The following is a 20,704-nucleotide window of genomic DNA, read 5'->3' on the forward strand; positions in this document are numbered from 1 at the left end:
GAGTGTGGGGTGGTGGGCGAGTGTGTGAAGGGGTAAAGTGATAAAAATTTGTTTATTCTTGTTTTTGTTCTCTCTTGTTATCCATTAATTCCCAAAAACCTTCACCCCCCTTCTCTTTTTAATAACATACAATGAACTCTATGCGTTCTCTTGTTCGTCAAGCTGCCAAGCCACTTGCACGAAATGCCTTTGCCAAGCGTACCATCTTCTCTTCACCTGCCTCTCTCTCAGATGCTCTCTTTGTGGTAAGATGTTATAATGTCTAGTGATTGAGGCCCTTAAATCTAACTCGTTTTTATGCTATTTCCATCCAATATCAACACATCACCTCACCTCATTATATACATTACCATCACCACTCTATAATACAACCTCACCTACATACACATGTAACAGCACCGTGATACACCTGAGAACAATGCCAACGTTCCTTTTGAATTCACTGAGGATAACAAAAAGCGCATTAGCGAAATTTTAAAGAAATATCCTGAGCAATACAAGAAGGCTGCCATCATGCCTCTTTTGGATCTTGGCCAAAGACAACTTGGATTCACCTCCATCTCTGTCATGAACGAAGTTGCTCGCTTATTAGAAGTTCCTCCCATGCGTGTTTACGAAGTCGCCACCTTCTATACCATGTATAACCGTCAACCTGTTGGTAAATATTTCCTCCAAGTCTGTACAACAACTCCTTGTCAATTGGGTGGTTGTGGCTCAACAAAGATCCTGAACGCTGTCAAGGATAACCTCGGTATTCAAGTTGGTGAGACCACCAAGGATGGTAAATTTACTTTGGTCGAAGTTGAGTGTGCTGGTGCTTGTGTCAATGCTCCTGTCATGGCCATCAACGATGATTACTACGTAAGTTTTTTTTTCTGCAGAGATCGGTAAATATGCACAGCATCTAAGATGATTTCATCCTGTAGGAGGATTTGACACCAGAGACAACTGAGAAGCTTTTGGAAAACTTAAAGGCTGATAAGCCCATCACACCTGGACCTCAAAGCGGACGTCATACTTGTGAATATGCTCCTGGTGTTTATACTACATTGAATGCTGAACCCTATGGCCCTGGCTTCAGAGTTCGCGATGATTTGTAAAGGATTTTTTATATGTTATAGAATTAAAAAAAAAAATGGCAAAAAAAAAAAGAGTTGAAATAATCCAATGTGATACTATTCAAGAAAACATACTCATAAAGTTATCAAAAAATTGAATCAAGCGCGAATGTCATGGCTGCAGGAATACATAGGGTTTATTCAAATTGGTATTGGGGATGTTAAAGGGGTGTTACAGATACAGATCAGACAAAGATGGTAAAAGCTAGTTTTTCAGTAGAAGATTTTTCTACTTTCATGTGAACAATGCCTTTGGATGGCACATCATGGATTTCACCGTCCAGACAGAGCTCGGCCTTGTCTTGGACTCGCAAAAGAAGCTCTTTTGCCTTGAAGTATTCCACACCTTGCAACTTGACATGCTCGCCACCTTGGAAAGCAGCGATGCTTGCTTTTGTCAAGCTGTCTTTATCCGCTTCTCGCAAAATGACCACGTCCATATCATCCGAGAGACTCGATGCAAACGGGGCAATCTTGAAGCCCTTCTCCAGCGAGTGCTGTTTACTGACGATAAAGTAGGTAAATTTATCGTCTTTTTCCAAAAACATGGTGTGCGGTGGTCCATCAAATTCTCCATCGTCCTTATTGTAGGTCCTGGAACCCCTCAGCACAAGTTCGCCTTCATATTGCTGTAGAAATGTCAACAGAAACATGGCCACCAAAGAGAAACGCTTGTTACCCATAAAGTAGCGAAGATATCTTGACTTGGACACAATTTGCGCATGGAATCCCCAGCTCAGAACAACCAGCAGACGAACGGGCTTTCTAGTCTCATCATATACCACATGATCTTGCCATTGTTTGTCGTGTTCACTGTGGCCAAACTTGACATCCATGAAATAAAAGGGCTTTTCCTCCAACCCTTTGATGATCTTGAGTGTAGCCTGTTGGACACTTTCAATGTTGAGGCCTAGCGCAAATGCGTTTCCAGATCCAGCAGGAATCACACCTAAACGGAAATGCCCCTGAGAGTCACTTGCATCAGCAGCAGCATCTGATAGTCCGTTCACAACTTCATGCAAAGTACCATCACCACCCATACTGATGATAATCGGTGTAGGTTTGCCTGAGGCTGTGGTAGACAAGATACGCTGGCCCAGTGCTTCAGCCAAAGCTCGAGTTTTGCCGTCTCGTTCTGTTGCGATCTTGCTCAGGTTTGATTCAGCAAATCCTGCAGTGATGAGCATTGGTTTGACAATGCTAGTCCATTGAGACTCTGCCAGTTGAGCACCAGAGGTTGGATTTAACACGACGATGACCTCTGTATCAGGAAATGTCAAGTGATGAGGAGTGGCCTGCGCTTTGAGTTGTGTTACAAATTCGGATAAGGAAGAAGATGCTTCCATTGTTGTTGGTGCAGCGTCCGTTTGATAATGCAGTGTCTGTAAAATCCACTTTACATCCTTTGGACGAATATTGGTCAAGGTTTGATTTGCATTTGCTTCGATTTTCTCGGTTGCAGTGTCTTGGATCATTGCTGTATGGATATCTATCTTATCCTCATGGTAATCAATGCCGTAAATGAACTCCAAATCAATCGTTTTGACATCGCTCTTATTATCTAAAGCTTGAATAACCAGTTTGCCCTCTTCGACGACTAAACGCGCTGTAGTTTGATCTTGATTTCTGACTGTGATGGACGCAGACATGTTTAAATATAGAAAAGAGAAGAGAAAAAATGCTGGAGAAAAGTGAGTAGTGGAGGCTTTATATATCAAATGTTGTTCAAGATGCGGAATTTGAAGGCTAGAATTGCTAAATTGTGGGCATCAATGGTGGAATTACTCATATCTGTGTCTATATAATGTGGTACTATTTGGTGATAAGCTTACAAACTGCTCAGCCGTGTGTCTTGTACTGCGTGTACATGGGGGCAGATGAAGGATAAATTATCGGCTAGATCCTGTTCTCGGCCAGGATGCATGTAGAGCAGCTGTCTAAAGGATGGAACCGCTTCCAAACATACAAGATCTTGAACATGTCATCGAATTAGAATAACATATACTCGCTACAATAAATAATCAGATTGGACCTTATGCAGACATTTAATTGCACTACAGTCAATTCATTCAGAATATGCGAGAAAAAGCCAGTCAAGTAATATGAAAGAGTTTTCCCGAGACTTTTGACGACTCTCCCCTCTCTCTCTCTCTCTTTTACACCTGTTGATCATGGTGTCTAAATCAGTATCAGCGCAGAAATCCGAGCAGAAAAAGTACAAGCAATCTAAACATGCTCGCTATGATGCCAAGATCAATCGTATCAAGCACAAATGCCGATCAGGTATGCCTAATGCATATGTATAATTGCATCCTTCATAGCTGACACTAATCCATTGACTACAGAACTCGACTTGTTCAATTGGCAAAAGTGGAAATTCCATGAAAACGACTACTGGATTGACTCTTTCGTCGATACACTCAAACGAATCGATTATCGAAACACATCCAAGTCAGAATTCGTCAAGCAGTATGAAACAAAAAACATACCTGTGATGATTACCCATGTCACAGATCACTGGAAAGCCAACAAACATTGGACAGAAGAGGTATGTTATTTAACAGAATAGCATACTCTGCCTGTAACTGATGCCATGTACTATGTAGTACTTGTTGAAGCACTATGGATCCCATCTATTTAAAGTAGGAGATGACGATGACAATAAGAATGTCTACATGAAAATGAAGCATTTCTTGCACTACTCTAGTCATGATGGACTCAAGGACGACTCGCCTCTTTATATATTTGATAGCGGATTCTACAAGGCATCAAGATCTAAAAAGAAGAACTCTTTACTAGACGATTATCAAGTGCCAAAGTACTTTGAAGAAGATTTGTTCAAATTGACAGGTGGAAGACGACCTCCTTATCGATGGCTGGTTATTGGAGGGGCTCGAAGTGGTACAGGGTAAGAAGAAGAAGAAGAAAAAAAAACAGATCAATTATACAAGTGACACTAACGATGTACCATCAGTATTCACAAAGATCCTCTTGGCACATCCGCATGGAATTCGCTAGTGAAAGGACACAAACGATGGTGCTTATTTCCACCCAACACTCCTAAAGAACTCTACGATCCACCCATGAAACCTTACGACCATGAAGGCGTATCTTGGTTTGATCAAGTGTATCCTCGATTCAAGAGACGGCTTGCAGATGGACAGACATTGGGAGAGAAATGGGGCATGGTTGAAGTACTGCAAAAACCAGGGGAGACAATCTTTGTGCCTGGCGGATGGCCACATGTGGTGATGAATCTGGATTTGACAGCTGCTGTCACACAAAACTTTTGCTCATCGACCAATGCCGAGTATGTGTATCTGTCCACACGACATAGTAGACCCAAGCTTGGCCAAAAGCTGTATAGAGAGATTCAAAAATTGGGCGAATATGAACCTGAAAAATACGCTCATGTTGCAAAATCCTTAGAAGCAACGCAATATATACCTCAAATACCACCCAGCAGCAGCAGCAGTGGTAGCAGTAGTACTTCCAGCAGTAGTAGCAGTAGTAGCGGCAGTAATAGCAGTTTTGAAAACAACCAAAGCGTGTTGGTATCAGCCAAAAAGAAGAGAAAGTTTATTATGGTCAGTTCTACAGACTCAGAAACAGATAGAGAAGATGGTACATGTATGTGCAAGAAATGTAAATTTAGAAGAAAGAGAAGGATGGCGAGAAAGAACGCTGCTGATTAACGACGTCGAGGTCTATTTACTCGAATGACGATATCAGGGTCTTCAGGTACCAGCGTGCCTGGATCCGTATCATGAAAGACGTCTAAAAAATAAAAGAATCATTAAAAAGTTGCCCATTTATCATAGTCTCATATCAGTTTTACCTCTTGCTCGACGTCTGTTGTTGATTAGTGATGATGATGTTGCTGCTCCTGGAGCAGTGGATACTTGGCTTTGCTCAAAACTACTGTAATTTTCAAATTGCTTGACCTTTTTAAACTTTTTGTAATTCACAATGCCGTTCGCCGGTGGTGGTGGACGAGGATTCACCTCTAGATTTCTGTAGATGATTCTGGAGAACTGGCCTTGATCTGGATTTGGTTCCACCACGCCAATCACGGTAGGGTCATTGTGATATCCCAGAGGTGCTTCTTCTAGATGGCTTTCTGTAGGTGCAGAAAGATACTGCTCTTCTTCATGCGCTTCTTGGTCATTGTGCTCGTCTTGTGCCTGAAGTGGCTCCTCCTCCTCCTCTTCTGGATCGTGTGTATCGTCCTCATCATACTCCTCTATCATAGCATCCCGATACAAATGGCCACCACGACCCGCATTGTAATCAGTTCGCTCTTGTAACCGTGCCTCGTACTCGGCTCTTTCTTTCACAATCTGCTCTTGCAACAGCTTTTGTCGCTCTTCTTCCTTGCATCTGTTCTCCTGTGTTGCTCTTTCCTCTTCTTGTCTCCTTTTGTTTGCTGCTTGCTCTTCCTGCAATCTCTTTTCCTTGTCCTTCTTCTTTTGCGATTGTAAATTGTCAAAAGCACTATCCAGAAGAGCGTCGACGTCCAATCCTAGATCTATAGATGCTGGAATAGAGTTGATGGGTTCTATCTGCTGACTGATGCTTGGCGACGACATGGGTGGCGGCGAGTTGGCATACGCAGCCTCTTCTTGTACTTCATCTGCTGGTGGTAGTGAAGGTGGCGCTCCTGCTGAAATAGGTGATTCTCTTGTAAATGCTGGAGAGCTGTGATATATTGGTGACATTGACACAGGTACAGTATCTGGAAGATCATCTTGCTGCTGCTGCTGCTGCTGCTGCGGTGATTCATTATGAGCTTCCTGCATCTCTTGATCCTCCTCATGCACTTCCTCTTTGATTACTCTTCTAGGACGCACATGCTCCTCCCGCTGCTGTTGTTGTTGTTCATCATTCTCTTGCTCTGCTTGTTCTAATCTAACACTGTTGTGCTGGGTGGATTCCATAGGCTCTGGCTTGACTTGGATGAAGTCACCGTCATCTCGCTCTTCATAGTGATGATTGTAGTTCATGTCATCTTGCGGATAGGTCACTGGCATTGTTGGATCCAGCGATTCCAGCTTGACTGAGGTGGGATGCAAGGATGCACTTTCAAAGGAGGCATACACGGCGCTATCAGGGTGCATATGCTCCAAGGGTGCTGAAGCAGGATTACACATCACGTTGGTAGAGCAAAACAAGATGGCATACATGATTTCCTTGTCAAATAAGACACGGATGACGTCCATCTCTTTGCAATACTTTTCATGAACAGCAGGCCAGTTTGGCAGCATGTCTGAATCGGGCGGTGCGACAAACAGTGGATTTCCCTCAATGTCTAACTCAAGCACTTGCTCACACGTCTTTAATTCTACCTTTCCACCCACTGGTTTGATAAGGTTTGCAAAGTGATTAAACTGTGCAAAACACATAAGTCTATGATCTCTCTCTCTCTCTCTCTCTCTCTCTCTCTTTCACACCAGCTGTTCCTTCAGATTTACCTGCTGTTGATCAAAAAACCAAAATTCCATTCTCTTAAACAGCCTTTTGCGCCTTTCATCTGGTCCAAAGATGGCTGTTTGTTCAAATCCCTCAAATTTGTCTACCGTGATGGGTTGTATCTTTTCGTTGAAAGCCTTGATATCAAGCTGCTTATTATCTGCTTCACTCAATGCTTCTACCCACTCAGGCCGAATAAAGTAAACATTGTTGGATGCTAATGCACGGCAGGCAAATGTGGAGAGTTGGTATAATTCCGGGTTGATCGAGATGCAGTAATGTGTGGGCTTGTCGTAATTGCTCTTGATGCTGTTGATCACATAGAAACCCAAGCGTGCGCCTTGCTTAATCAGCTTCGCATGTACATCTGGATTCTGACTCTTGTCGTGGTAAATGCTGACTGGCTCCCAGCTGATTTTGTATGCACTATTTCCTTTGCCAATATGAAGGATTTGCTGATCATGTAAGTACTTTTCGTCTTCAGTGACAACTTGGCCGTCTACCACTACACTGATGCCGTTTCTATAAAGAATTACATCAGGTTTTGATCTGGAACCGATGACATCTGCCTCTGAGAACCTTGACACTCGAAATTTGACTGTACTGTTCCTGTCTATGCTTTCGAGGTGAGTCAATGGGATGGACACTGCTGCATCATAAGCTCACCTTGGCTGCCTTTTGGTTTCACTTCATAGGTATCGTTCGGTTTAAATCGAGCACATATCTTGGCGTCGGTTCTTGCGTTGCCTATAATGCGACTGAGAAACCACATGAGAAATTGAATGAGTGGAAAGAAAGCAATGATTGATTGATAGATTTCATAATTATAAAATACGTCCCAGTATTCGCAGTCTTCAGCGTGGATTATGCAAATTCAAGCGCGACGTGCGTTGGGCGTGTGCTTCTCTGAGAATGGCGTGCAAGTGTCTGTCCTGGACTAGAGGCAGCTCAAATCAAGCGAGTGAAAGCAGCCCTGTTCATCATTCCATTCCGCCGGAACCACCTTTAAGCAAGTGCATCCTTACTGTACTATCTATGCTTCCGTACCTCTTGCACATCAAGCTGAAACGTCACATTGGGAGCATATCCATATCCATCACCTAATGTTGTGTCTATTAAACACACCCTTAATTTAATATGATTTAATGGTCAGCTTATATTGAGACACAACTCTTTCTCTTTTTTTCATTTTTTGCAACACACAACCCCTTTTTTTTTTCCAACACATCATTCATTATCATGGATCGTAGAAAAGAAGAGTTGGAGAAAAAGAGACAAAAGTTGGCTGAACTTCGTCGTGCTCGAGAGGAGAGAAGAGCTCTTTTGGAAAGTCAATCTACACAGTCTTCCTCTGTAAGTGTTTCTGTGTGTACCGTACTGTGCTTGTATTCATCTCAAAGACGACTAGACAACCACAACTTCGACTACTGGCAGAGATAGAAAAGCTATTGATGATCTCGTAGCCCTTGTATTGGGCGAGCGTCCCTCCACACCAAATGCATCAGCAGCAGCAGGCAGTGATCGCTCAGATGCTGGCTCAGATTTCTCCAACTCACGTCCTGCTTCTGCTAATTATTCTGTGCCTGGAACACCCATCAGTCAGTAAGTGCCTGAAAAAATAAAACATGTGCGTGAAAGGATGTTAATGTTACATTGCAGAGCCGAAGCTCGTCTTTCTATGCTCTCCATGTCCTCTCAACCGAATTCTTCTTCGCCTCCTCAGGGCAGCACGCCTCACTATGTGGCAGAATTGACGGAATCACAAGCATTTATTGCTGACATTCCACCACTGGTAAGTACTCGAGTAGTAATATAGAAAGCGGCGCTCTTCTAAGGCAGAATCTTCTTTCTGTAGGAACAAGTGGTGTACAGCAAAGAAATTCAAACGACAGATGGATCCATGGAAGCGCCCGAGATATCAGAAGAAGAGATCAGAAAGCAAATTATGGAGGAATTTGAAGCAAGAGAAAAGATCAAGATGGCACAGTTGGAAGAGGAGATCAAGAGAGCCGAGCAAGAGAAGCAAGAGGATATTCGAGGTACCTAGCAAATGACATGCATTTGATCGTCAGTGTTATTCATCATTCTTGTCGCAGAACTCACTGAGGAGGAGTCAAAAATCATTCAAAAGTCCCAGGAATTTGCTGAATTTGTCGATGTGTCTACAAAACTAGTAGAAAGAGCCCTGAATGAAAAATACGATTTCATGAAAGATTATACCCTTGGCATTGATGTCGAAAAGTAAGAGAGAACGTGCGTATATCCTTATTGATGCTGACCCTCTCTTTTCCTAGCGATGAAAATTCTGGCAAACATGTTAAATTTGTTTGCGAATTTTGGGATGAGAAATGGTGCAAGAACAGATCTGTCACTGATGTTAATTGGTCTCTTAAAGTAAGTTGCTATTGCGTAGTAACAGGCTGAGCTAGCATACTGAATAAATCCCACCCTCGCAGTACCCAGAGTTGGTCGTCTCCTCTTATAACAAGAACCCACTTGCACCCAACGAGCCAGATGGTGTTGCTCTTGTCTGGAACGAACATTTGCTGGATCGCCCTGAATTTGTTTTTCATTCCCAGTCTGATGTGCTCAGTGTCATGTTTAGTAAGTTTCATCCAAACTACATTATCGGCGGTACCTATTCTGGTCAAATTGTACTATGGGATACACGAGCCAAGTCGTTGCCCGTATTAAAGACGCCTCTTTCTGCTGGTGGTCATACACACCCCGTCTACAGCATTGAAATGGTAGGCACCCAGAATGCACACAACTTGATTTCTGCAAGTACAGATGGCTTTGTTTGTTCATGGCAATTGGATATGCTGGCGCAACCTCAAGACTATTTAGAGTTGCTTCATCCTGCTCATAATAAGACGCATGAAGTATCGGTTACGTGCATGGGCTTCCCTGATAATGAAACGACGGCTTATTGGGCTGGTACTGAAGAGGGTAATGTGTATCAAGCAAATAGATATGATCGTGCAGGTAGTAAAGCGGGTATCAATCAATACGATACGTATCGTGGTCATCATGGCATGGTCACAGGCTTGAATTTCCATCCTTTGCATGGCCCTGTCGACTTTTCTGATTTATATCTGACGTCTTCTGTGGATTGGACAGTGAAATTGTGGCGCGCCAAGGTAGTATTGCAATTAATCATTCGATTGATGCTTTATGCTCACTACCCATACTAGTCCATCTCTAAAACTTCGACACAAGCATCTGCTATTCCTCCCTTGTACTCGTTTGAACATGCTGATGACTACGTCTACGATGTCAAGTGGTCGCCTACACATCCTGCTTTGTTTGGTACCGTAGATGGCACAGGCCAGTTTGATTTGTGGAACTTGAATGCAGACACCGAAGAGCCCTTTGTCAGCACTCAAGTAGGCTCTGGTAAAGCATTGAACAAATTGGCTTGGGATAAGGAGGGTAAAAAGACGGCCATCGGTTCCAGTGATGGTCATGTCTATGTTTATGATATTGGCGAGGTAAGTTGCTGTAGTCATTCTATTTGATCATGCTGATGAACGACTGACATTGTTTCTGTACTAAAGGTGGCAACCCCCAAGCCTGATGATTGGAGTCTGTTGCAAAAGAATATCTCTGAGATGATTGCAAATCAAGAGAATCCTAGTGGAGGCAAATAAGTTATATATATATATAAATGGCACAATAAAATCAAATTACTGCAGCTAATATAGTACATTTTTACGTTGCTTGAATGTAATTTCATCTTGATGAGAAGAATAAGCTCTTGTTACGAGATGCAATAAATGATAAAGGAGTTCAAGGCGTACTCACTTCCTACTCATCTTTATATGTAAAATTTAAAGAATAACAAAATAGTTTGAGCAATATGTTTATTACATGATATTACTTTGATTTTGCCAGGTGCACTCCTAAAGTTGAGCTAGCAATGGATGTACCCTGTGCTCTTTGCAGTATTCATAAGAATATTGTAGTAGGATCAATATGTATACGTTAACTAACAACAATATAGCGAAAATTCAGTCGAGTGTTACTCTAATGCACCAATAACGGCATCTATTTCTTGATCCAAGAGAGCGAATACGCTCAGGAACATGTTCTTTTATCCAAGAATTAATTCTAAAACTAGTCTGAGAATGTTCCATACACAAAGCTTATAATTTATATTAGATGCAGACTATCTAATGTGTCCAAGTGTTTAGCGCACCTTTTAGTCGCTACCACCTCGCTAATACACTACATCATTGTGCTGTGAAGCAGTGGTACAACAGTGCCACTCAATGTAGTATGTTTAACTGAATATTTGAATGTAACAGCATGCTCTCTGAATTTAGATTAATGAGTACAGTGTCGTTACGCCCAAATGTAATAACAAAACGCGCCTATTGGCAAGCAAATGTATGAAACGTAATCAAATACGACAGTTTTCAAGCCTTATATCTTGACATGTAGACCTTTATGAGCCACCAGAATGATGCCAAACAATTGTGCTCGAGTAGTAGTAACTTCCTGGCACTTTTGCTCAGCTTTTTAGGGACCAAAAAATTATCGACTAAAATCGACCAAAAAGCATGAGGTTACCCCTCATGGTTTTCATCAAAATTTAAACGATCTCATTTTTCACCTTGAAAATCAAGACTTTTACTATGATATAATGAATCGAAATGTTTCTTTAGACCCAGAGAAATCTCTAAAACTTCTTTTATCAGGTCTTCATATGCAAAATTTTGACATTTTGGCCAAAAGCCTCATTTCATATTTTCTAAAAATGCTCAGCAGGTTCAATCAAAACATCTATTTTTCTTGGCACCATGGGAAGCGCCTTGAAAGGTACTCCAAGAGTGTATTAGGAAGTACAGGCTGATCATCCCAACTTATATAATCCAATCTTACAGAATAGATTAAAGAAGTCGAATAAAGATAAAATCTGTCCAATTTTGAACAGAAAAAATATACTGAGCTTGAATTAATTTTGGCAGCGGGTGGCGCTGCTGCTGGCTGGCCCAAATACCTTTCTGATGATGACAATGATGATTGCGATGCTGATTAAATGGGGACAATGGAATAGAAAGCACAATCGCTTAGTCTTAATACTTTTTTTTCTCTTTCTTTTGTTGAGCATTTTAATATCTGAAAACGCCAGTCAGCCTGGCTTACCACTAAAATATATGTAATCGCAACTTCCTTGTCATGATTTGCAGTACTTCAACACTAACCGATCTATCTCGCTACGCTCAATGTCGGCGTCGCCCTGCCGACTCTCGCCAAAGACATTCCAAATCAGATATAATAGAATTTTGGTATATCAAGTAGATTTTATACAATCGATTATTAGTTAGTAAAAGAAAGGTTATATTAGAGTCACCAGGAGGTGTCTCCCTCAGCATTTTTTTTTTTTTTTTTTTTTGCTTACACTGGTATCAAACGAAGCCTATTATTGAGACAATATGAAAGAAAATTCAAGTTTTATGCAGCATTTGTACATCAAAATTGCCATTTTCTGATAATATAATTGTCATATCATTCGCTGTTGCTGATGCTCTTACTAAGATGGCGACATAAAGCTGGTCATAAGTAAATACAGGACTTGTGTAAGGTCTACAGCGAATTTTTTGAGACGTTGTCATTGCAAGAGGCACCTTCATGAGGCAAAGCTCCCCAAATAACGTATTTGAGCTAATCAATTGCCTTTTCAATTCCATGATCCCAGTTTAATCAGCATCGCAATCAGCATTGTCATCACCAGAAAGGCATTTAGATCAGCCAGCAGCAAGCCGCCGCCAAAACTGATTCAAGCTCAGTTTATCTTTTCTGTTCGAGATTGGACAGATTTCGTCTTTTTTCGACTTCTTTAATCTATTCTATGGTATCCGACTATATAAACTGTGATGATCACCCTACGCTTCCTAATACTTTCTTGAACTACTTTTCGAGGCGCTTCTAATGATACTAACTGTCATAAATGTTTTGACTGAAATTATTGAGCAATTCAATAAAATTTGAAATGAGGTTTTTAGCGAAAATAGCCATATTTTGCATATGGAAACCTCATAAAAGTGGTTTCAGAGGTTGCTTTGGATCGAGAGACACATTTTGATCCAATACATATCATAGTAAAAGTCTTCATTTTCAAGGTGAGAAATGCGATCGTTTGATTTTCGATGAAAACTATGAGGGGGTACCTCATGCTTTTTGGTCGAATTTTGGCCCTGTTTTTTGGGTCCCCAAAAAGTTGAGCAAATGTGCCAGGAAGTTACTGCTACTCGAGTACAGTTGTTTGGCGTTATTCTGGTGGCTCATAAAAGTCTACATGTCAAGATATGAAGGATTGAAAGCTGTCAAAATTGGTTGTGCATTGCTTTATAGAGTCTATTTCCACGGCATAAATCATATCTTTGGTAGCAGCAATTTACTGGAAAGGCAGTTATGTAGCTTGAGCAATTTTTAATTCGAATAGGAGACATGTTGATTTTGGTAAAGCTGATTCTTGCGAATTTTGATGCACTATGTTGCTGGTAAGCTTATTAATAATGGAAATGAAAAAAACCCGAATTTGCTGCTTGAATACTATGGCCTTGCACCTTTGTTTCGCTACGGTAAAACTGCCTCATAGGTCAATGTTACCAAATGTTGAATTAGATGCGTTATGTTTTGGTGGATGGGCTTAGCATCTCCTCCAAACCCTCTCCCCAATGCCGGCTTCATTCACCTTGTACGGCACACAATTCTTTAAATTTTGAAAGGATATGATTTGTTTGTCTGCTTTTTTTTGAATGTTTTACAGTATATATATTAGATAATTTGATATTTTGTTTCTATGTTGTATCAAACATTTAACCAAACAGCGAATATCCCACTTCTTTATAAAGAGACTTAGCTCCACTTTCGGATCTACCCTAATTAGAAGATGTCCGCTCAATGGCAAGAATCAAATGTTGAAATAAAGGCTTAAGTCTGCAAACTGATTGTCATTTGAATTGAAACATATTGATAACCCCAACTTCATCTACAAAATACAATGCGGGGCTGTGAACGACTTGAGTTCTTCACAGAATGATACATATGCCTCAAGCTTAATATAGTATTCCAGACATATTACAACAAATTCGAACTGGTCTACTCATCTTCAGCCTATAGTTGTGGATTGTCGCATCCTGTAATGAGCAAAATGTTCAATGATTGAATAGCTCTCAAGATCTACATTGACCAAGCATTTGGAATGGCGTTGCATAAAACGCCAAATATTTTTTGCTTGCTTCTCTTATGTCAGCCTGACCATTGTACTCAACATCCGCCCTCCCTCTCCCCCCCCCCTTTGGCCTCTGTGGACTCGGCAAAATTTTAAATCGTGTAATAGTACCCCCATACAATCACACCAACATACATAATATACCTATAGGAGAATTAAGACTGCAGCGTTTGTTGGACTAAATGCGAGTTGGACTAAATGCGAGTTGGAGCATTGGCAGAAATAACAAGGTGCATTCAAATATACTCAGCTCAATGGTTGTGCATCCAACTCATAAAATGATGAATTTCAGCTAAAATAGCTTATAGATCCATGCTGCAATATCAGCATTGGCGAGTGTGCATACAAATCATTGAATGTCTATGTTACATTAGCATGGACATGCTTGAAACGCAAAACGAATGAATTAATGTTTTCCTGATGTGAGGTTTTGATGGCTTTTAAACTATTACGACAACAGGATATGCATCAAGCGCTGATAGCATCGGTTCTGTTTGAAATAATTTAGTTTTTATCCTGACTTGAGATCAATTGGGCTCTTAAATACTTTTAGAACTGATGAAGTGAGCTCTTTGATACAGGGTACATGTGTTTTTCTTCATGATATTTCCCGCTTGACCCTCCCACATGAATAGATACATTCATTTTTATATAAATAACAGACCAAAGTCGCTTTTTCTGCTTTTTTTTTAAGCAACATCAAAAAATCGATTCATAAATCAATATGTTTAGAAACACTGCCCTGAAAGCTGCTTCATTCAAGCCTACAAACCCTTTGTCAGTTGTCAAAGGTACTATCAGAAACGCCTCGCGATCTGTAAGTATAAACCCTGGTGTTGTATAATGTGCATCTACTAATAATTCGTATAATTGATAGGCTTCCTCATTAAATGTGGCTTACAAAAGAGATCGAGGTGCTGAAGATGCCTTGTCAGAAAAGCACGATAGCCAAGCCAAGCTCTCAGAAGAAGAAGTGCGTCGCTTTGTGGTCGGATTGTCTACAATGCTTTGGGATGGCAAGCTTAGACCGTCTACTTCTCGTGAGCAGGTGATTTTACATTTTGTCGGTCAAAACCATGGTAACTCCAAAGCCAAAAACCAAGCTGCAAACCAGGTCAACGACATTCTTGCCAAAATGGCCAAAGTAATCAAAAGAAAGCATAACGACACTTCTGTACTGGAGTGGATCTACTAGTCTACTTGTTCACAAACCACTACCCTAAAAATGAAAATCACTTGATGCATTGATATGAATAGCCCTCAAAATAAAAATGCTTGTTAAGCAAATCCGGTTTTCCATGGACATATACAGATGTATTACTGTTTTTTTAGTCATTAAGATTATTGTGGGGGGGGCACATGTGCTCCCAAGCAATGCTGGAGCTTATTTCAACCGACATTTTATATTTAATGTTGCCTTCGTTGTGTGAAGATAGTATATATAGTTAATTAGCACCAGTGACTACAGGATCTTATAACACCCTCTCTTTTATGCCATGATATATACTACTCATCCTAAGAGCTCACTCTGTTTGTTCCACTTTTGATGATTGGTTTGCAGGGTGCTTAATTGTTTGTATAATTAATCAAGATGATAGAGAGAGAGAGAGAGAGAGAGAGGAAGGGCAATATAAATAAAAGACAACACTACTTTTTTCTTTATCTCTCCCTTTCTTCTTGTCTTTTACACATCTCTTTCTATTCATTTTATAGCATGAAACTCAATCATGATCTGACAGACGACACGGCTTCCTCTTTGCTCATTGATGGTAGCATCATCACTCATTATGATTCATGTCTCAGCAGTGATAGAGACAGCAGCATAACAGCAATCACTCTAGACAACTACAAATGTACAGATGATGATATGCATCTGGACCATGGTAGCTCTGCCATGGGGTCTTCGCTTAACCTGGTTAACGCCATTATGGGCACTGGTATCATTGGCCTGCCCTTGGCCTTGCATCTATGTGGCTTTTGGGTAGGGCTGCTGTTCAGTGTTTTGATCGCCTACCTAACATGCTTTACTATGCAAATCACCATCTTGTGCGGCCTCGCGACACAAACATTTAGTCTGGTTGCCCTGTGCGAAAAACTGATAGGTGGTATTGGTTCGCATGTAGTAAACTTTATCATATTTTTTCACACAGCAGGAACAGCTGTCTCCTATTACTTGTGTAAGTATGTGTGTGTGTGTGTGTGTGTATGTGTGTGCGAACAAGCTTGATTGACTCACAGCCTTGAATCAGTGCTGGGGGATACACTACCTGGTCTACTGGTGCTTGTGTTCCCAAATGTTGCCTTTTTTGCAGATAGAAAAAATGTCATTTTAGCATTTGGATTGCTATGTGTAGGTGTCACTTAAGGTCATTCGCCATTATCAAAATATTTATTAAATACACCAACATTTAGACACTTCCACTCAGCTTATCTCGCTCAACCGCCAAATTTGTCAAATGGTCAGCCATGTCTGTTTTATTGCTCATGTTGATGTTACTTGGTGTCTTGATTCGCGTACCGTACTACCTTCCTGCCCATCAAAACATCGAATTGGAAGTCGTCCCTGTTTCTGAAGACATGTTCAAAGGATTCGCCATCATCAGTTTATCATTCGGTTGCGCTCAAAATCTGTTTGGTGTCTATACAACAACAAGAAACCAAAAACCTTCCAAGTGGCTACAAGTGTGCTTTATGACAATTGCAATTGCCTTTATAATCAATATTGTATTTGCTGTCATGGCTTACATGTGCTTTGGTAAGAATGTACAGGCCAACATTTTGCTCAATTTCCCGGAGAACGACCCTGGTATCCGCTTAGTCAAACTAGCATTGGGTCTGTTTATGGTGCTCACCATACCGCTTTGTATACATCCATGTAGAGAAGCAGTGATGTTGATGTTTGGCATTCATATAAACAATCCCACCAAAAAGCAGCATTACACTGTTACTGTTGGGGTATTCCTGGTGGTGTTATATTTCGGTGCCACATTAACATCACTAGGAAAGGTATTTGATGTCATTGGTGGCTTCTCAACAACAGTATTGGGTAAGTTTTGGTATAGCAACTATGAGGTTTGCATGCTTTATTTATTTGTTTGTATCCTCTTCTCATTAGGATTTCTGCTACCCGGCTTTGCGTATGTACGTTTGTTCTCAGGTGACCTATTCCGAGCTAATTATACCAACCGACATGCATCATGGAAGCTCTATTTCATCTCTTTGGTTTCAATTGTGATTGCTATTCCTGTCATGTACTGTTCTGTCAAAGATGCTCTTTTCAAATAAACAAACAACTTATTGGAGAAACAATTCAGGGTCAAGGTCCTGTACCTAGATCACGAACTGCATAACCTTAAATCTGGGTTAAAATGTCAAAGGATATTATTTGATCCGACAATTGCTATTGGATATGGTAAGATTGGTATTAATGCCGCGATCAATGTTCTGTAATATGCCCATTCAAACTGGCTAATAATATAGAATCTTTATTAATTGGTTGAGGTGAATTCCATTTGATATTTATGTGAGCAACCGCTGAGTGGCACAGTGTGCTCATTAAAATATGACTACTGTCAGATTTCGATTCAACGATAGATTTCTCTACGCTTCTATCTCTTCAGGTTGCATTTCCCATTGAAAAATGTAATCAACAGGCTGTGTTGCGGTGCTTACCAAAATATACAGGAATACATTGATACTAAGATAATGTGGCAACTACTGCTTGTGATACCGCACATATAATTAAGATGATTCCCTCACTTATTGTAAGCTTTGGCGTCTTTTAATATAATGTCAATTTTGCGAATGTATTGCAGCTGAATACAATTCAACATGCCTCATATCACTAAATCCGACACATGTTATCTTTGGCTACAGAAAAATTTGGGTGCAATTGGGCAAGCATCAATGCTAAAAGTCAATTGACAACATACATTCTTAAAAAGCAAAGCCATGGCATGTCATGTCATGTGAATGCCATCAAAATGATACATAAATGTGAGTAATTTTAGTACAAGTTCTCTTTTTTTTTTTTTACTTTTTCTCTCCTTTAAACCTATATCATACTATAGTATTTAAAATGAAGTCGAGTATCACGACAAAAGATCAAGCAATTTGTTTGGTTTTTTTAAAACCATTTACACCTGAAAACTTATTGGTAGCTAAAAGGGTGTTGGACGAGTCCCGTTTGGAGGTCTGTTACAAGGATGACCCTCAATTTCCATTCCTTCTCCCTCGTACCACTTACAACCGTGCCATCTTTTACAATCAAGTAAAAGACTTCCCCGATGAAATCCCCATCTAATCTTTATATACTCCAATTGTAATAAAGCGCTAATATAATCACAACCCATATTGTATTTCATCGTGTGCGTATTATGACAACCCCAATGCTTACTCAAAATTACATTTAAAAGTGATGTATAATATTTGCTGAATCCATCAAGCATCTTTTTCTATTGATAATTTATTTGATATATTATGCCCCTCTTCTTATTTTCTTCACAGTTTGGCTGATTAATCATTTAGTATCACTAAATAGGGATATCAGCATCCGATGTATCAGACATACAGAGGGATAAACAAGGCGATAATGATATCTCGCAAGCTGCTGAAATAATTGCAAGCGCTCTTTGTATAGCATGCCAATTGTTCTTGTCCTCTGTTTTCAGCGTGATGTCAAGTTGATCTGCGAGTTGCTCAGTCCTTGTGGTCCATTAAGTCTTGAAGATCTCTTCATCCACGATGCCATTGTGAAACACGTGAGTTTCTCGTCTACATGTCACCACAAAATCTGTCCATGGCACAGAATTCTCCTCATCTCGTATTCAGCAAGGTATCTCTAGCAAATATACTGGAGAACTATGAAAAAAAAAATATCGGAAAGCCCAGTCAGATTTCAGAAGCCCCTCCTGCAAGAGCATAACCTATCTAATTCAACATGTGGTAATATTAACCTGTAAGAGGGGTTTACCGTAGCGAAACAAAGGTGCAAGACCATAGTATTTAAGCAGCAAACTCGACTTTTCTTTACTATTATTAATAATAAGCTTACCAACAATACAACACATCAAAATTTGCATGAATCAGCTCTACAAAAATCAATATGCTTCCTGTTCGAAATAGAAGTTGCACAGGCTACAGAACTACCCTTCCAGAAAAGTACAGCTACCAGAGGTGTGATTCATGCCATGTAAATAAAAGCTATAGAGCAAAAATATAAGCAAATTTGATAGCTTTCAAGCCTTCATATCTTGACATGTAGACTTTTATGAGCCACCAGAATAACGCCAAACAACTGTACTCGAGTAGCAGTAACTTCCTGGCACATTTGCTCAACTTTTTGAGGACCCAAAAAACAGGGCCAAAATTCGACCAAAAAGCATGAGGTACCCCCTCATAGTTTTCATCGAAAATCAAACAATCGCATTTTTCACCTTGAAAATGAAGACTTTTACTATGATATGTATTGGATCAAAATGTGTCTCTCGATCCAAAGCAATCTCTGAAACCACTTTTATGAGGTTTCCATATGCAAAATATGGCTATTTTCGCTAAAAGCCTCATTTCAAATTTTATTGAATTGCTCAATAATTTCAGTCAAAACATTTATGACAGTTAGCATCATTAGAAGCGCCTCGAAAAGTAGTTCAAGAAAGTATTAGGAAGCGTAGGGTGATCATTACAGTTTATATAGTCGGATACCATAAAATAGATTAAAGAAGTCGAAGAAAGACGAAATCTGTCCAATCTTGAACAGAAAAGATAAACTGAGCTTGAATCAATTTTGGCGGCGGTTTGCTGCTGGCTGATCTAAATGCCTTTCTGGTGATGACAATGCTGATTGCGATGCTGATTAGATTGAGATCATAGAATTGAAAGGGCAATTGCTTAGCCTGAATGCTTTTTTTTTTTTTGCTTTTATTGGGATTTTTTTTTCCTATAATAAAGGCGTCTTTTGCAATGACAATTTCTCGAAAAAACGCAAAGCCAGCTTTATGTCACCATCTCATGAGCAACACCAGCGAATGGTATGACAATTCCACTGCCAGAAAATGTGTTAGGAACGAAGAATCTGGCATACCAATGCTGAACTCTTTTTCACATCGCCTCAATAATAGCTTTCGTTTGATATCAGTGTGTAGTAAACGAGGAAGGGCAAGGGCGATACCTACCCCCTCCTCCTGGCTCTGATACAACCTTACTTCTTTTATTATCTTTGATGTGAAATGTCTTCAGCAAGAGCCCACAGGGCGACACCGTCATCTAGCGTAGCGAGATCGACCGACTAGTTTCTTTATAACTGCATTTGCAAAATTAGCTGATGGATTGATTGGATATTTGTTTTTGTAGGACTACTCTCATCACTTGCGTTTAAGGACACTTCAATTGACTTAGATTCATGCATCAACAGAGATTCACGCAAGTTTAGCTCAGGTTATCCCACGTTAGTTACTACATGACATATTATGAGACTCGATATCAGCGTATTCAATCATCTTGGATGTGTCAACACGATAGATTTCTCGAGTAAATGGCCTCTAAAAGTAACTAGACTGAATGGGTTGGCAGTCAGTCGAGAAGTTTCGCACTACAATATTAAGCAGCAATTGTAATCACGTATAATATCCTCAAAATAGCTTTACCATCCTACAAATGTATCTGGCCACAAATGTTTTCTCAATGGACGCCAAATGTATTTTGCTTTTTCGAATGTTTAGGCACAATGAAGTTGTAAAAAAAAATGCTTGCAAGAGTAGCATCAGAATCAAAAACACATACGTGGCTCTGTCTTACAAACAATCTACAGGGTGTTCACCATCTCAGAGTAAAAAAAAAAACGAATCCCTCACTTTCACAATTCCGGATACTTGGTAAA

General features: G+C 40.2%; 7 protein-coding genes across 7 annotated transcripts; 5 read left to right on the forward strand and 2 right to left on the reverse strand.

Moving 5' to 3' along the window:
* Positions 1-131: 131 nt before the first annotated feature.
* On the forward strand, positions 132-1,100 carry ATC70_005543 (uncharacterized protein; the record flags this gene model as incomplete). The annotated part of the gene is made up of 3 exons (XM_064824830.1): positions 132-245; positions 397-861; positions 927-1,100. The coding sequence occupies 3 exons, from the start codon at positions 132-134 to the stop codon at positions 1,098-1,100; spliced, it is 753 nt and encodes a 250-aa protein (XP_064680207.1).
* Positions 1,101-1,303: 203 nt separating this feature from the next.
* ATC70_005544 (Very-long-chain 3-oxoacyl-CoA reductase) lies at positions 1,304-2,767 on the reverse strand (the record flags this gene model as incomplete). The annotated part of the gene is made up of 1 exon (XM_064824831.1): positions 1,304-2,767. The coding sequence occupies one exon, from the start codon at positions 2,765-2,767 to the stop codon at positions 1,304-1,306; it is 1,464 nt and encodes a 487-aa protein (XP_064680208.1).
* A 522-nt stretch (positions 2,768-3,289) lies between these two features.
* Positions 3,290-4,813, forward strand: ATC70_005545 (uncharacterized protein; the record flags this gene model as incomplete). Its single annotated transcript, XM_064824832.1, has 4 exons — positions 3,290-3,401; positions 3,464-3,666; positions 3,725-4,026; positions 4,093-4,813. 4 exons carry the CDS (start codon positions 3,290-3,292, stop codon positions 4,811-4,813), a joined length of 1,338 nt encoding a protein of 445 aa, XP_064680209.1.
* Positions 4,814-4,933: 120 nt separating this feature from the next.
* ATC70_005546 (uncharacterized protein) lies at positions 4,934-7,359 on the reverse strand (the record flags this gene model as incomplete). The annotated part of the gene is made up of 3 exons (XM_064824833.1): positions 4,934-6,505; positions 6,590-7,200; positions 7,254-7,359. The coding sequence occupies 3 exons, from the start codon at positions 7,357-7,359 to the stop codon at positions 4,934-4,936; spliced, it is 2,289 nt and encodes a 762-aa protein (XP_064680210.1).
* A 467-nt stretch (positions 7,360-7,826) lies between these two features.
* Positions 7,827-10,237, forward strand: ATC70_005547 (uncharacterized protein; the record flags this gene model as incomplete). The annotated part of the gene is made up of 9 exons (XM_064824834.1): positions 7,827-7,940; positions 7,996-8,189; positions 8,247-8,379; positions 8,443-8,626; positions 8,684-8,828; positions 8,882-8,981; positions 9,044-9,727; positions 9,782-10,078; positions 10,145-10,237. 9 exons carry the CDS (start codon positions 7,827-7,829, stop codon positions 10,235-10,237), a joined length of 1,944 nt encoding a protein of 647 aa, XP_064680211.1.
* A 4,314-nt stretch (positions 10,238-14,551) lies between these two features.
* ATC70_005548 (uncharacterized protein) lies at positions 14,552-15,022 on the forward strand (the record flags this gene model as incomplete). The annotated part of the gene is made up of 2 exons (XM_064824835.1): positions 14,552-14,644; positions 14,705-15,022. The coding sequence occupies 2 exons, from the start codon at positions 14,552-14,554 to the stop codon at positions 15,020-15,022; spliced, it is 411 nt and encodes a 136-aa protein (XP_064680212.1).
* Positions 15,023-15,541: 519 nt separating this feature from the next.
* ATC70_005549 (uncharacterized protein) lies at positions 15,542-17,112 on the forward strand (the record flags this gene model as incomplete). The annotated part of the gene is made up of 4 exons (XM_064824836.1): positions 15,542-16,004; positions 16,077-16,177; positions 16,240-16,873; positions 16,943-17,112. The coding sequence occupies 4 exons, from the start codon at positions 15,542-15,544 to the stop codon at positions 17,110-17,112; spliced, it is 1,368 nt and encodes a 455-aa protein (XP_064680213.1).
* Positions 17,113-20,704: the final 3,592 nt, after the last annotated feature.

Source organism: Mucor velutinosus, assembly GCF_035048745.1.
Source record: "Mucor velutinosus strain NIH1002 chromosome Unknown tig00001544, whole genome shotgun sequence".
NCBI classification, from domain to species: domain Eukaryota; kingdom Fungi; phylum Mucoromycota; class Mucoromycetes; order Mucorales; family Mucoraceae; genus Mucor; species Mucor velutinosus.